General features: G+C 45.0%; 1 protein-coding gene across 1 annotated transcript; it reads right to left on the bottom strand.

Moving 5' to 3' along the window:
* Nucleotides 1-3,236: 3,236 nt before the first annotated feature.
* On the bottom strand, nt 3,237-6,133 carry BTG1 (BTG anti-proliferation factor 1). The gene is made up of 2 exons (XM_075058120.1): nt 5,737-6,133; nt 3,237-4,520 (listed from the first exon to the last, which is right to left on the bottom strand). The coding sequence occupies exons 1-2, from the start codon at nt 5,882-5,884 to the stop codon at nt 4,156-4,158; spliced, it is 513 nt and encodes a 170-aa protein (XP_074914221.1). The 5' UTR covers nt 5,885-6,133; the 3' UTR covers nt 3,237-4,155.
* Nucleotides 6,134-13,971: the final 7,838 nt, after the last annotated feature.

Raw genomic sequence — 13,971 nt, 5'->3', positions numbered from 1 at the left:
GCACATCAGTAAACTGTTTTGTAAGGTCCTACTGCTGCAGTACAGTTCCCCCTGCTTCTAAATTATCTCTCAATCTACTCTTTTTTTTACCTATTTAAATTGAAGGCCGTCGAGAGCATACAGGCTTAACAACATTTAGCCTTCAGAATTGTCATCACTAGCTATGACACGAGACGGCACATCTTGATCTTCTGATCCAAGAAGACGCTTTTTAGTGATGAATAGGAGAGACGTTTTTATCCTATGAACTGATTCAGTACAAGATGACAACAAAAGTAGAAGCTGGTGATGGTATTTTCACATCAGAAGAGTGCCTCACATTGGTTATTTCCAAATTCTCATGTAGACTGATAGAACAAACCAATAATAAGAAAATCCTGTGGCACAATGAGGCCTGTCGCACAGATCTACCAGAAAATCTTTGCAGAGTCAGCAGAAAAGTAGAAGACCAAGATCAGCATTATCAGGGATTGAATGAAAGCCCTCACATCTCTATTCAGACCTAAGAGTGACCCCAAGATCTACAGGAAGAGAAAGACCATGGTCTGAACGACTGCTTAAGCCAGATGTACATCTCCAGAATAAGCAGGAAAAAACAACACAACTGCAAAGAGAACAGAGCAACAGAGATTCTTACAGGATACACATAACACAAGTCTTTATAGGAGGAGCATCGTTACCAAACATGAAATACAAAAGCAAACTCGAGTGCATAGGATCTGATACCACACATAGCACAGCGGGGGAACATGCTGTGAGAAAAAGAAACATTTGCTCACCTGGCATAAACTAGGAGGCAATTGTACACTTTAAAAAGACATTCACTGAATGGTCAACAAGTCTTAGCAGACTGGTCCGTCAGTCTGAGAAGAGCTGTAACATTAAAGCTGCAAGCAGCTGAGCCTGCCCTCAGAACACCAACAGAACAACAGGATTATTCAGTGCTTCACAAGGAAAGTCCAACTAATTTAACTAATGTGCACTGGGCAAGCAGGTCTTGCATCTTGCTCTCTCATCTCTAGTATTTGCGTTAAAATAAAAGCCTTGCTGGTTTCATAATGGCACCTTAAATGAAATTCAGAAGTGGCAAGCATTTAGCTTAGTGCACTGTTTGTTCTACCTGCACCAAAACATAGGATTGGCAACAGCCGCCTCTTACAGACATACTCCATTTCTCTCAGGAGTCCTTCGTATGCCCTGCCGCCACAGTATGCTAAGTACTTTCAAAATCAGACAAGGGCACATTGTGTGATATTTAAATTCCAGCTGGAAGAAATCCCAACAACTCTGAGGACACAGGTTGTACCAATTACTAGTTACAGCTGCAGTTAAAAATTATGTCATGAATGAAAGCACCCTACCGTAAAAGGACTAAAATGTTAACCATCTCAGGGAGCAGGCTCATTCTTGGTTCAGTGTCGCATGCCGGACTCGCAGATGGAATACTTGTTGCCTCGCAAAGCTATGCTTAACTTATCAAAAAGAAAGTACCGACAGCTGATGTTTTCATAACGTGCATGTCGAAGACAACTATACAGCCACCCTTTCTGATGCTGTTCTTACTGTGCAGCAGAAAAGACTATAGGCAGCACCACGATATACCAAGCACAGCTCAGTCAGCAGCGAGCTTCACGAGTTTAATATAGCTTTACACGAAGCCAAGCTCAACGTTTTTCATTCTATTTGTATATACTTATGCTGCCTACGGACACATAACCCAACGGAAATGTCTTTGAGTACTCCTGTTGCTTGAATAAATATCTTGCTTACAGACTTAACAACTTGAAAGCATCACCTTAAAAGTAGTAGAATTTTTAAGGTATCGAGATGTGAACCTAAACTTTAACTCTACGCATGAGTAACCCTTGTGCTGTAAAGCAAGCTTATTCTGAAGCTTTGGTAATAGATCTCTTATTGCCAGATCCAGATCCTGAGCAAGCTCTTTAAAGTTCCCTGCTTCAGGAGCACTTATGCTTTCACCAGTCTATGCCAGAAAGTCATAGTACTGGAGAAGCCCTAGCAATGCTTTGAAGTGCTGAATGTTGACATACATATGCAGATCATGGTAAAAATAGTATTTGTAAAGCTGAACTTTCAAAAAAAAACCAAAAACAAACAGTGGGAAAGAAATTGATAAAAAAAGCTAGACAGTTCCATCTTATGTTTTGCTTATATATAATCAGTTATATCACAGATCAGAAGACAAAGGTTTGGACTGGAGATACAACACATTACTATCGCCACACTGTAAAGGCTCATAGTTGAGCAGGAGCTGCCACAACGCATGGCGAGTCTGAAGCTCAGTTCTATCCGTAGCTAGCAAGTTTAGTTGGCAAGTAATGATTGTTTTCTTTTCCTTCAGAGCAACAGCTGCAGTTCTCATAACTGAAGTGACCAAGTTGGGTAGGCCTTTTATTAAACACTCACTGAACAAAGTACACAGGAGGTAAGGAACAGAAAGTTCTTGAGTTTTACTCCAGCACTTTAACAAGTGTAAAGAAAGTGGTAAGGAATTTTTCTCAAGTGTAACTAACCGCTGTGCTGTATACAAATGACATTAGTGTGGTGCTTAAGTGAATCACATCTCCACATCATTCATTAACTTTGAATACACATATAAGTATGGGCTTCTCACTTTGCCTCAACCAACCTTTTAAGTTTGGGAAAAAAGATCTACATACCTTTTGTTGAATCCCATCTTAATGATTTCTAAAGTGAAAGTCTTGCATCTGAAGAAAGCAAAAGGCGAGCAACCTTTCTGTAGAGTGGTTAACCTGCTCTTAAGGCTAAGGGACATTTGTCCCAGAAACTCTTATTGAGCAGGGAATCCATCAGGGAGGAACTGAGAACTTGTGAGCAAGTAGGTCAAAATGGACATTTAGGTTTGCTATATCCTTCATCAGGAAGCCAAGTAAACTTTAATCCTCTGGATTTATTCAAGTCATCTCTGGTGGATGTTATTTCTGTACCTTTTCCTCATATCCTGGAATTACTGGCCCTGGAGTTATTTCCACATTGACTGATTTTAAAAGGTTTAAAGTGACATGTACATCATTGTGTTTCCCTAAACTTCCCAAGCATTTATATACGAGGTCTTCATTAATCCATGTCTGTACCACGTGTGCCCTAGCATCAGGGTGCCATTGATGCTCTTAAGCCTTTATAGTACCTATTTCATTTCTACTGTGAGACAAAAATAGTTTAACTGATCCTATGTAATCACGACAAGAGATTAATTAAAATGCCAAGATAGGAAACAATTTATTATAGAGAGAAGAAAAATTTCTCATCCAAAATATAGAAATCTGTACAACTTTGCCACAATCAATATACATGAACTGTACAAATTTACACCAGTTCATAATTTACCAAATAAAAGATGACTAACAAAGTTCACAAAATAGATGGTGGTTTGTGGAAAAGACTTTTACCCAATTAAGAACAAGGAAATTACAAACCAGACCTCCACTTTCTAAAAATAAGAAGTTTACTCAGTCTTAGAAAACTACAAGCTAGCAAATGTACAGATAGCTGGCTGGTGCTAACACCACAGTTCAGACAGTGTCTTTATATGGTCTTTTTAAAGCCTGTTGCCATGGCAGATTCTGATCACTTGCTACTTCTGAGGCCAATGTAAAGATGTGACCATTTCCCCAGGTCATCCTTACTAGTTTATCTTATGTACATTTATACATATTTGTAAGTGCTAGGTAAAAGTCTGAAAAATAAAATTTCCAGTACTATGGTGTTCATAACAATAAGTCTTGTTACTGAGCTGCCAAAAATGCTAACAATTAATAAATGTAATAGTGCAAATTTACTCTGCAAGACCTACTGCAGAGAATCACTTTATAAATACAGATTGGGGTTGAAAATTGGTGTAGAAATTAAGATGTCTTGGAGAAACTGACCCTTCCTAGATCTTCTTCACTCCCTAGCAAGTTGCAATCATTTTGACTCACAGGCTATTAAATCACTGAAAGGTACTGTCCAAACTATGGCACTGTCACTTTAAAGTATACCACTCTAATGCGTGCCAGATCTTCACAGCTGTGACATGGTTTAAATTCCATAATCCATCCCCAGAGGTGCCCACCCAAAGTAAAAACCAAATTTATCCATCCATTTTAAGGTGATCCATCCACAGACTATATCTTAACCTGATACAGTCATCATATTGTAGCTTTTGGAAGGGCTAGTTCTGCCCAAGAGAAGTTCCTCCTTACAGCTTATTCTGCTGTCTACCATTTGCATGTTGGTGTTATTTTGGCTACCTCCTGCTGGTGCAGCTTCGTACAGCACACAGATGGAGCCATCCTCTCCAATACGGTAGGACACTTCATACGGGTCAACCCATAGAGTGAGTTCGCTGGGAAGAAGCTGGAACAGTTCCTGACTGCTCAATCCAATCCGCTGTGCTGCCTGTCCAATGAGAGGATCCATTTTATGGTTGATTCGGATACATCGGTAACCTGATCCCTTGCATGGCTTTTCTGGGAACCAGTGGTGTTTATAATGTTCTATAAAATAAAAAAATAAAAAAAAGATTATCCTCCTTAACTCTGTGCTCAAAAAGACCTACAGTGATCATTGTTCTCTCACAAATTTCACACCTCGAGATGTTGAAAAGCTTATTATTTTAGCATCAAGTGACTCAAAAAAACATTGTAGCCTTTATTTTTGCTGAGGATTTGCAGAAGTACAAAGTCCCTTCCGAAGTACTCATGTACAAAGTTACTGTTTCGTGCTACCATATACAGAGAACAACGTCTGCCATCTGAAAGGAGTGAAGTGCAACTTCCTGGCATTTGCAGAAACAAATACAAAAATACAGACGCGATTACATACATAGCAGAAAAACTCAAGGGCTTCAAAACTCCGTAAACCAAGAAGGAAAAAAAGCACCTTTCCAGCATCCTCTTGAGATCACACCCATGTTCCTCACATTCTAAGAGCACCCAAAAATAACTAGGGAAGGAGCTGGGCAGCATTTACCGACTGACTCAAGCTGTATTTCACCACTGCTCTTCCCAGCCTGTTTTCCAGGGCAAGATACCAATGACTTCACTTACCTTAGGAGTTTTATCCCACCCAAAACACTATCGGTCTGAGGCTACTTGTAGCCACCATTAAGCACACTGGGACACGGGCTCGGGATTACAAAACCCACAGGGCAGCGAAGAAACCCCTCGGTCGGTATTCGATCCTAACCGGGGTTTGTTGGGTGGCTATGAGATGTTTCCAGAAGAAAGGGGAACCGAAAATCATCGTCCACCGCTGAATTTTACTTGACGACAAACAAAAAAAATTAAAAAAAAAAAAAAAGCAACTTTGGAGTATTTTTCCTTCCGGAAACCGGGCGGTTTGAGCCCTGCGAGCAGAGCCCAGGTCTAGGCTGCTCTGAAAGCTTTGTCTACCAAGCCGAGACGAGGCGGGGGGGGCTGCCTGCACGACGCCCGAGCCCCTTTTGTTTACAGCCCTCTCCTGCCTCCCCCCACCCGCCGGGGGCCTGCTCGGCACCGGGGGCGAGGAGGGGGGGTCCCGGGAATGGGACCACGGCAGCTCCAGCCCCTCGGAGGGGCTGTTCTACCCCTTTTTTTTCCACACACACCCCCGTTCTCCGGCCGGCCGCGGACGGAGGTGCCACCCGCGGCCCCGACGGGGCTGGTGGGGGGGGGGGCGGGGGAGGTAAACCTCCGTCCGCGGCACGGCGGCTGGCTCCCCGGCTCGGCTCACCTGCCAGCAGCTCCTGCAGGCTCTGACTGAAGGTCTGCAGCTGCCGCTCGTTCATCAGCCCCTTGGTCCGCAAGAACTTGGAGATGAAGCCCACGGCCGCGGCGATCTCGCGTATCATGCTGGCCCGGGTGTACAGGGCGGGATGCATGGAGGCGGCGGCGGGCGGCAGCCAGCTCTCCCCCCGGGGGCGGCCGGCGTTGGGACGGGACGGGGGGCTGGGGGGGGGGGGGGGGCCGAGCAGGGAGTTCGGAGCGGTTCTAACTGGGAGAGGAGCGGGCGGCGGAGCCCAGATCACATCCCGGGGGCGGCAGCCTCCGCCTCCTCTTCCTGCGGCAGGGGGGAGGCCGCGGCAGCTCACCCCGCATCTCCTGCTGCGAGGGGCGAAGGGAGCTGCCCGCCGACCGCTCCATCTTATAGCCGCCGACGGGCGGAAATGGCGTCAGGGCGACGGAGGAGGGAGACGAGAGGAGGAGGGGCGGGGAGGGGGGGGGGGGGGGGCCGCGCCGCCGCCAATCGGGCGATCGCACCACGGTGATGGGCGGTGGGAGGGGGCGGGGCCGGCTGAGCGGGGGGGGTGACGTAATCGATTGTAAACAAATAGAGCCGCGGCCGGGGGGGGTGGGTGGAGGAAGGGGGGGGGAGGCAGCGCGCGCCCCCCCGCTCTGTGAGGGCTTCCCGCCTCCGCCCGCTCTGTGAGGGCTTCCCGCCTTCCGCGGCGGCCGCCCCCCCTGGTTTTTTTTTTTTTGTTTGTTTTGGGGGGGTTTTTGTTTGGGTTTGTGGTTTTTTTGTTGGGGTTTTTTTTTTTTTTTTTTTTTGTTTGCGCGGGGTGCGTAAGAGGGCGATAGAACCGCCGAGCGGCCGCCGCTGCGGTGTCGGGAGGGAGGCGAGAGCGGCGGCCGTGCGCTGTATCTGGGGGGAGCAGAGCCACGTCAGCGGCGGGGGCGGGCGGGAGGAAGGAGGAGGAGGAGGAGGAGGAAGAAGAAGAAGAGGGGGGGGGTGCGAGGTGAGGGATGGCAGGCCGCCCGACTCCCTCCGCCCGTCTCCCGGTGCGTTGTGGCCGGCCCTGCCCCGCCGCGGAGCCCCCACCTCAAGGCAGGGTCGGGCAGAGAGCCTCGGGGGGGTTTATTGATCCCCGCAGCCGGCCAAGGCGAGGTGGCTTCCCCCCCCCCAAAAAAAAAGTTGTCCCGGTGGGCCCGAGCGTGGCTTTTGTCCTCAGGGTCGTTTACCGTGGTCGCAGCGGGGTGTCCCACCGGGAGGGTCCTGAGGAAAGCCGGGCCTGTGGGCAGCTGGTGGGCCACCGAGGGGATGGGGGCAAGCCAAGCGAAGGGAACGGCTGGTCAGCAGGGCAAGTGTCTTCTTCTCAGCGGCCACTGGCCGAACCTCAGCCCTGGTTCTTTGAGGACACCCCAGAAAGAACAACCTGTAGTCTTCTGTGCACCTCATGCGCGCTGCTGAGGGGTATGTTCTCCCTCGGGATTGTACAGCTATCCCGGCTTTTCTGCTTCTTGCTTTGAAAGGGGAAAAGCCCCAGGTGGATGGGAAGACTGAGGTGCGTTACTCAGCTAGCGATGGCCAAGAGGAGTGTAAAGCCTCAAGCCTCCCAATGCCGTGTGTGTCCCTTTTTGCAGAACCAAAGGGGAGATGAAAGAAGCAGCAGAACTCCTTTTTTTTTTTTCTTTTTGTTAAAAACATAAAGTGTAGCTTCTTTGATAGAAAACTCACTCTTCCCCTAGGATATATGCCCTGCCCCTATGCAAAACTGCTAATGAAATACAGCCTGGTATTTACATGTACAGCTCTTCCAGTCAAAGATCAGAAATCAGGCCATTAAAGGCACAGCAATAACACACAATTAAATCCTAAGATTTCTTTTTCAGTAAAAATAATTCAGTAATGAAATATATAAAAATACACGTGTGAAATAATTTGAATAAAAGATGAAAGTACACCATTTTTGCTTGTCTGGTGTTAGAGGTGTGCCTGAATAGCGCTTTTGGTCTTTTCTCTGCACTCAGGATCTATTCTACTGTAGACTCTCAGCCTCAAGAGACTGTCTTTGACTCTCTATACCCAAGGGAGACCTGCAAAACACCTTCAAAAGATAATTCTGAGAGCTCAAACTCATAGCTTTACTGCATACTGAAAATGTTGGTGTGGGTTTTAGAGCACAGTCTCATCTATTTTCCCCCTGCTAAACCTCTGAATATTACATTAGGGCTCATGAACTGTCCCTCTGTCCTGTGAGAAGGGAGGAGCTGCCAACCTGGCCCCTCCTTTTGCTGCTCCATAGGTGCCAACCGTCCCTTCTTCTCAGTGCGTCCGCAGTGTATGTGAGGTGTATCCAGAGCTGCCACCTCTGCTCTGCTTATAGGTTGGAATTTGCTCTTTCAAACCTCGAAGCAGCTGACGCTTCTCTGCCCCTTCACAACGTCCATTATCCTACTGGAAAATACCACTTTTCTTGTGCAAAATCAACATTATTCTCAGAGCACTGCAATTACACCGAAATAACTACTGGAAATACTTCCAAAAAAAAAAAAGGAGTATAATATTTGCCACCTTTGCTTAGACCTGAGCTTTATCTGGGCCATTTTCTCATCTCTTCTACTTAGTTGCAGCCAGAATCAAATGCTGAGAAGGAGTTTTAGGAACTCCCAAGTAGATAAGTGGTCTTATGTAGTAGCACCCCAAAGCATGAGGTTTAAAAAGCTCTCCTCAGCTTGCTACAGCAGTAACTGTTACAGACAGCAAGGCTGTCCGGTTCAGATTTGAATCATTCCCCTTGAATTGTAATTCTAAGAACATAATGTGGCAGCACGCACCTCATGCCACACTCTGGGAGGGGAAGAAATTGAAAGGATTTTTTTATCTTTTTTTTTTTTTTAAAAAAAACTTGCTAGACCATCAAAGAATTTCCCTCAGATCTCCTGCAAAGTCAATACCTTCAGACCCCTTTAGCAATCAAGAAGTTTTGATAGTTCCTATTGCTTCCAGACAGTTACAGCATGCATAAAGAGGGTCTTGTCTATGGAAAGGCAAAATCTGCGCATACAGATCCAGTCGACTAGTGAGGAATGAACTACCTCGGTGTTCTTACTGTGCAGCCAGCAAGCAGTTCAAGAGTAACTGCGAGGCCAAGGTTCTGCGAGATGCCTGCCAGCAGGACCTCATCCCTAGCTGTGGGAGGGAACGAGGTAACAGGAGCAGCTGATGCAGAGAACCGTCTTGTTTTCCCAGTCTAGGCAAGTCCGCCTCCATCTCAGTGCTGTGGTGGGATAGCAAAGGAGCTGCTGCCATTTCCTGCTGTGAAATGCTCCCAAAGATCCTCATCTTTAAAGTATGCAGGCTCTTAGCGATGATGAAGACTTTGGCATACAGCTCCCAGGATCAGGGAAAGTCAGCTTTCCTTGACAGGACTTCAGTGGAGAACATCAGAGAAACTGGCCGTGCCTTAGCCTGTTGCTAGTTTGTACCTTAGCTTCCTGCCAGTATGCCAGCGTGTCTCACTGATCTGCTGTTTTGCTCTGAACTTCTTCGGCGCTTGTCCGTTTTGGGATATATGAAGTGGTTCTTGCTTTCTCTGGCCAGGTCCTAGCTGGCTACTCCTGCCTCTGCAGCTCCAGGCACAGAGGAGCCAGTTTGCCTGGTCAATAGTGCAAGATACTCCCCGATACCTTAACGGCAGGGTGCTGAAGAAGATAAATGTAAACATTTAACAACTGCCTTATTCAGCCCATCTGATACTTTAAATGAAGCAGGGGCCCTAGGGAGAGAAAATAAAGAAAAAGAGTATGGGATCATGTAATTAAAGACTGGATCATAATGAATATGCACAAAAGGGTTGAACTAAGGTTGTACTGGCAACCCAGCTTCTGATATTTCCTAACTTTTAAGCAATGCAATGCAACCTTTACAACATTTCTTTCATGTTGTTTTGGCAGGAACTGTTTCTCGCCATTGGTTTGGAGAGAGCCTAGCACTTTGTGAGTTCTGTCATAATGGAAATAAGTAATAGAAATACAACTACTTTTATCTATGCCACACACACACATACACACCCTGCAACTATTGCAACATGCTCTTTTCCCAGCTTTTTCTGAAGGAAGCTACTGAGTGTTCTTTATGGTAAGTGGGAAGATTCAAGAGTTCAAAGGAGAAGAATTAGAATTATTTGATTTTAAAAAAATTTGTTCTGGTCCTAGAAGCTGAATTAATACATATTTGTTTATGAAAATAAATACACTACATGTACAGCATGGATTTTTAAATATTTTTTTTTCCTGTTTGGGAAAAACAATTCCTGACGGAATAAGGAAATGCAAGGAAGTGTGAAGGTGTTACAGGCTTTTTAAGCGGTATCTTGTTAAAGCCTTTCAGCATAGAAAAGCGTTAAGTCTGTTCTCTTCCTATTCCACTGTCAGTTCTAGCTATGGTTTTGCACTGTTTGGCATTGACCTAATAAAGAAGTAACAGTAGAGAAATAATTGGTATTTGTTTCCAAAAAGCTGTATATGTGCCTTAGACTGGCATAAGCTTTCTCTCACCTGTTAGCTGAAGAGTCCTGTTTCCAGTACATAAAATATATCAACAATCCATTCTATGTATAAAGTTTATTTTTAGTGTAGGTTGATGTTATTAAAATGCCACATTCTTTTTGTCATTTAGCAAGCATTTGAAAGCATATAGCAAGAGGTTGTCTCTTTGTTTTTCTTTCTGCAGAGGAAAGCTTACCATGGGATGCATAAAACATTTATTAATGTTTTAGCTCTCTTCAGTCTTTGCTCTGAATATGTAGTTACAGCTGTAGAGACATTAAGTTGCTATTCCAGGAGGCAGGTGTAACCCAGACAGTCCGTAGCCGGCCCTGCATGTCCACGCAGCTCCCCACAAGACCCCAGCGCCTGGTTGTGAGTTCCCACCTCGTTCTGTCAAGTTTTCAAGCAGGCATCCCTCAAGCTACGGTGGCGGTACTGGAGTCCTTCTCGGAAGGACTTTGGCTGCTTGACGTGGATTAAGACGGAGACAGAAGCCGTTAGCCCCCTTCTCGCTGCAGGGTGAGTGCCCTTTGGTGCCTGTCAAGGGGTATCTTGGGCCTGATTTATTTCCCTAAAGCCAGTCCTTGAGAGCGGGTTGCCATTCATGTTGTGTTGCCACAAGACTTGTTTGGACTTGAGCTGGGGCTCAGACCTGGGCTCAGGGCTGTCTTACGGATCCAGCCCACTTGTAAAGCGGCACTCTGCAGCGAGGCAGGGATAAGGGCTCTCCAGCTCTGATTGTAAGCCTTTCTCTCAACCCAGCATTACGACATTGAAAGTAACCGCAGCGTTGTAGCAATGAGTGTTTTATCCTGAAAAAGTGTGGGGGTGAAGAAGTCAGTCGCATATTCTTCCAAAATGGAGAAGTCGTGCTTACAAAAGTGTAAGATAGACTGGTATGAGTCAGAGAAAGGGCAAAAGTCTGATTTGTGACCACACTGGGAACCCCCCCTCTCCCTTCAACATGCTCATGCGTGCACACACACACACACGTACACACATGCACGCACTCTGCATTTGTAGATTGGTCTATCAGGCAATAAATTCCTCAAACCATTTCTCACACAAGTAGAGTCCTGCTTAAGGGTAACTGGCATAAGCCAGAGTCCCATTCTGCAGTCCAGCAACAGCTTGACAAACATTTCTGCCACTGCAGGAAGATTGAGAGGGGATGAAAAGACTCAGAGGGGCAAGGGGAAGCTGTCAGCATTGGTTGTAACTACAGCACATTCTGCAAAAGTAATTTCAGGAAAAGCAACTTGTGACGTCCTAAAATGACAAAACTCTGCTGCTCTTGCTCCCTACAGAAAAAGGCTTGCTCTGTGAGGGGTAAGTTTGATTTCAAAGGGTCCACTCACAGAGAAGATACTCCTTGTGGCGTGAGCCTCAGGTGGCAGAAACCGGAATCTGGCCAGGACAGATTCAACAGAAGGCTTTTCCTATGCTATTGCTTTGATTTCAGCAAACAACATGTGACAGCGTGCACATGTAGCAGATGAAAAGCAAATTCAGAAAATAGTAATCTTTTTTTCTTAGAAAGATGAATTTTTTTTCAAGAGGGATAGTAGCAGGTGTGGCAGGGGTGCTTGTTTTTAACAAAGCAATCAGTGTGGATCCAGTAACAACAAAAATTTAAGACAATAGAAGCAGATTATTTGCAAGCTTGTCAATAGAGAGCTCCTTGCAACAGAGTTATACATAACCATTATTACACATCCATTTTTTCATTTGTATGCACTTATGAATAAAACAGGAGAGGCTAATATAGATGAGATAAACAATCAGACATTGCAATCCTGCATGGGAAAGTTATTAGCAATAATATTAAAGTGAAAGGAGCTTTTAAGTGAAAAGAATGATTTAACCATTTGTTGTCATGCTCTGCAATCAAATGATGTCACCTCAAATTCCAAATTTTTGCCTCTCCTGTAGTTTTTCATAGTGCAGCTGGGACGGGAGGGGTGATAAAAAGGTTTATAGTTTGCTTCCCAGAGCTTTCTTTTCTGGCCTGCAGTATAGTTTTAGGAAGGCCTGAAATAATTTCAGAACTCCCTTGTCCACAGTAGCTCCGGCGACCGCCAGAACAGCCCGTGCTGGTCAGCGTGGGGCTGTTGGTCCCCCCATGGTCAGGCAGAGGGAGAACCCACAGAGGTGACCTGCTGGAAGAAGAAGATCCCGACACCCACTTAGGCATTTCAGGGATTCTTCGTGATGCTGAAGCGGCTTGAAGAAGCAGGGCGAAGCCTAACATGTAGTCCCGTGTTTAATCCCACATTCAGTGGTCTTGAAGGGTTGATCTCTAGGTTTGAAGGCAATGGTTCCCGTCAGCAGGGGTCACAGCAATGACAAGTACTGTCCTGAGCTCAGCCGAGAGTTGGTTTCTTCTGGTGCTTATGCTGGTAGTCGAGGAGGCATGAAATCAGCAGCAGGGAAACAAGATTACAGCTAGAACAAGCTTATCAACTACTGCGTTAAGGACAGCAAAAATCGTTATGGATTATAGTGTGGCCTTCTGCATAATGTTTGTCCACAGAATAGGCATCTAAACAGCCGATCCATCTAAACATGTCTGAGCATATTTTTTACAAAGGTATTTCCAGAGCAGAGCTCCGTGCAGTGGAGAGTCCACCAGCCTAACTATATTAGCCAAAACCCAGGAATTTTAATGATACTTTTATAGCAGTATTTCCTGTCTGTTAGAATTAAAACTGTGACTGCCTGTGGATCTTAGGTGCAAATTTCATTAAAATAATTTAAGATTTTAAGAAAATAATATGTTGGTTCTGCAAGTATTCATTTTTCGATAGTATTTGCAGCATATGTACTTTGATTTATGATGCAGTTAAAAAATCTAGACAGATTTTTTAAAAAAATCTTAAAATATCTGAGAAAAAAACCCTTTACTTTACTTTCCAGTTAGGTCATAAAAATTTCTTAAGCAGCATTATTTAGGTTTGTGATTTGGGAACTAAATAGACTTTCAAATGGATGGCCCCTTTGGACCAGTTATTAAGTACTATCTACAAACTTTCAGGAAATATGCGTGTCTCAAAAATACCTCAAAATAGCAAAACATGGAGACCTTGTAACGGTAACACTGGAGGGTTTAGGCTGGGGCTGCACAGACTACAAAGGAGGTTGCCCACTATTATTATTAAGACAGAAGAAACAGTAAAACAGTGACTGTGATAAGTAGCTAGACATACACACCTGCCTCACAAACTCCTCACATCCCTCTGCCAAAGCTGGACATGATTTTTTGGGGTTGTAAATCAGGTGCTCCTGCATGTGTTTCATTCAGTGCAGGGTCTGGCTTTGGAGGACAGATGATTTCAGATTAGCTGCTTTTTTAGGCTTTCATTGTGGTCTGTCATATCTAAATCCTGCATATCAGTGCAATGAATACACTGCTGTAAAAACAGGCACTTACTTATCTTTTTTTTTTTTTTTTTCATTTTTCCTAGCCAACACTTACCACAACTTACTCTCTTTCCCATTGTCATTTGTAGTCATGGCACTGCTCCTGTTACAGCTTTTTCTTCTCCTTGCAATGGTATTAACTCAGGCATTTTAATCAGTCTCAGACAGAAATTTAGCCTGTGAATTCTCAGGACAAAATTAGTATAATTAGTTCTCTAGGACAGATTTGGCAGGCTGAAGGAACATCACATTGAGAGTCTGTATATTACCTTCCTTTGAG

This window comes from Buteo buteo, chromosome 26, assembly GCF_964188355.1.
Source record: "Buteo buteo chromosome 26, bButBut1.hap1.1, whole genome shotgun sequence".
NCBI lineage: Eukaryota > Metazoa > Chordata > Aves > Accipitriformes > Accipitridae > Buteo > Buteo buteo.
Note: the sequence above shows the minus strand (reverse complement) of the source record. Positions and strands in the feature narration are given on the sequence as shown.

Bases quoted from the DNA above. Each gene is read 5' to 3' on its own strand.
- BTG1 (XM_075058120.1), bottom strand. From the start codon at position 5,884: ATGCATCCCGCCCTGTACACCCGGGCCAGCATGATACGCGAGATCGCC. The intron at 4,521-5,736 runs GTGAGCCGAGCC...TTTATTTTATAG, and splicing joins CCTGCAGGAGCTGCTGGCAG to AACATTATAAACACCACTGG.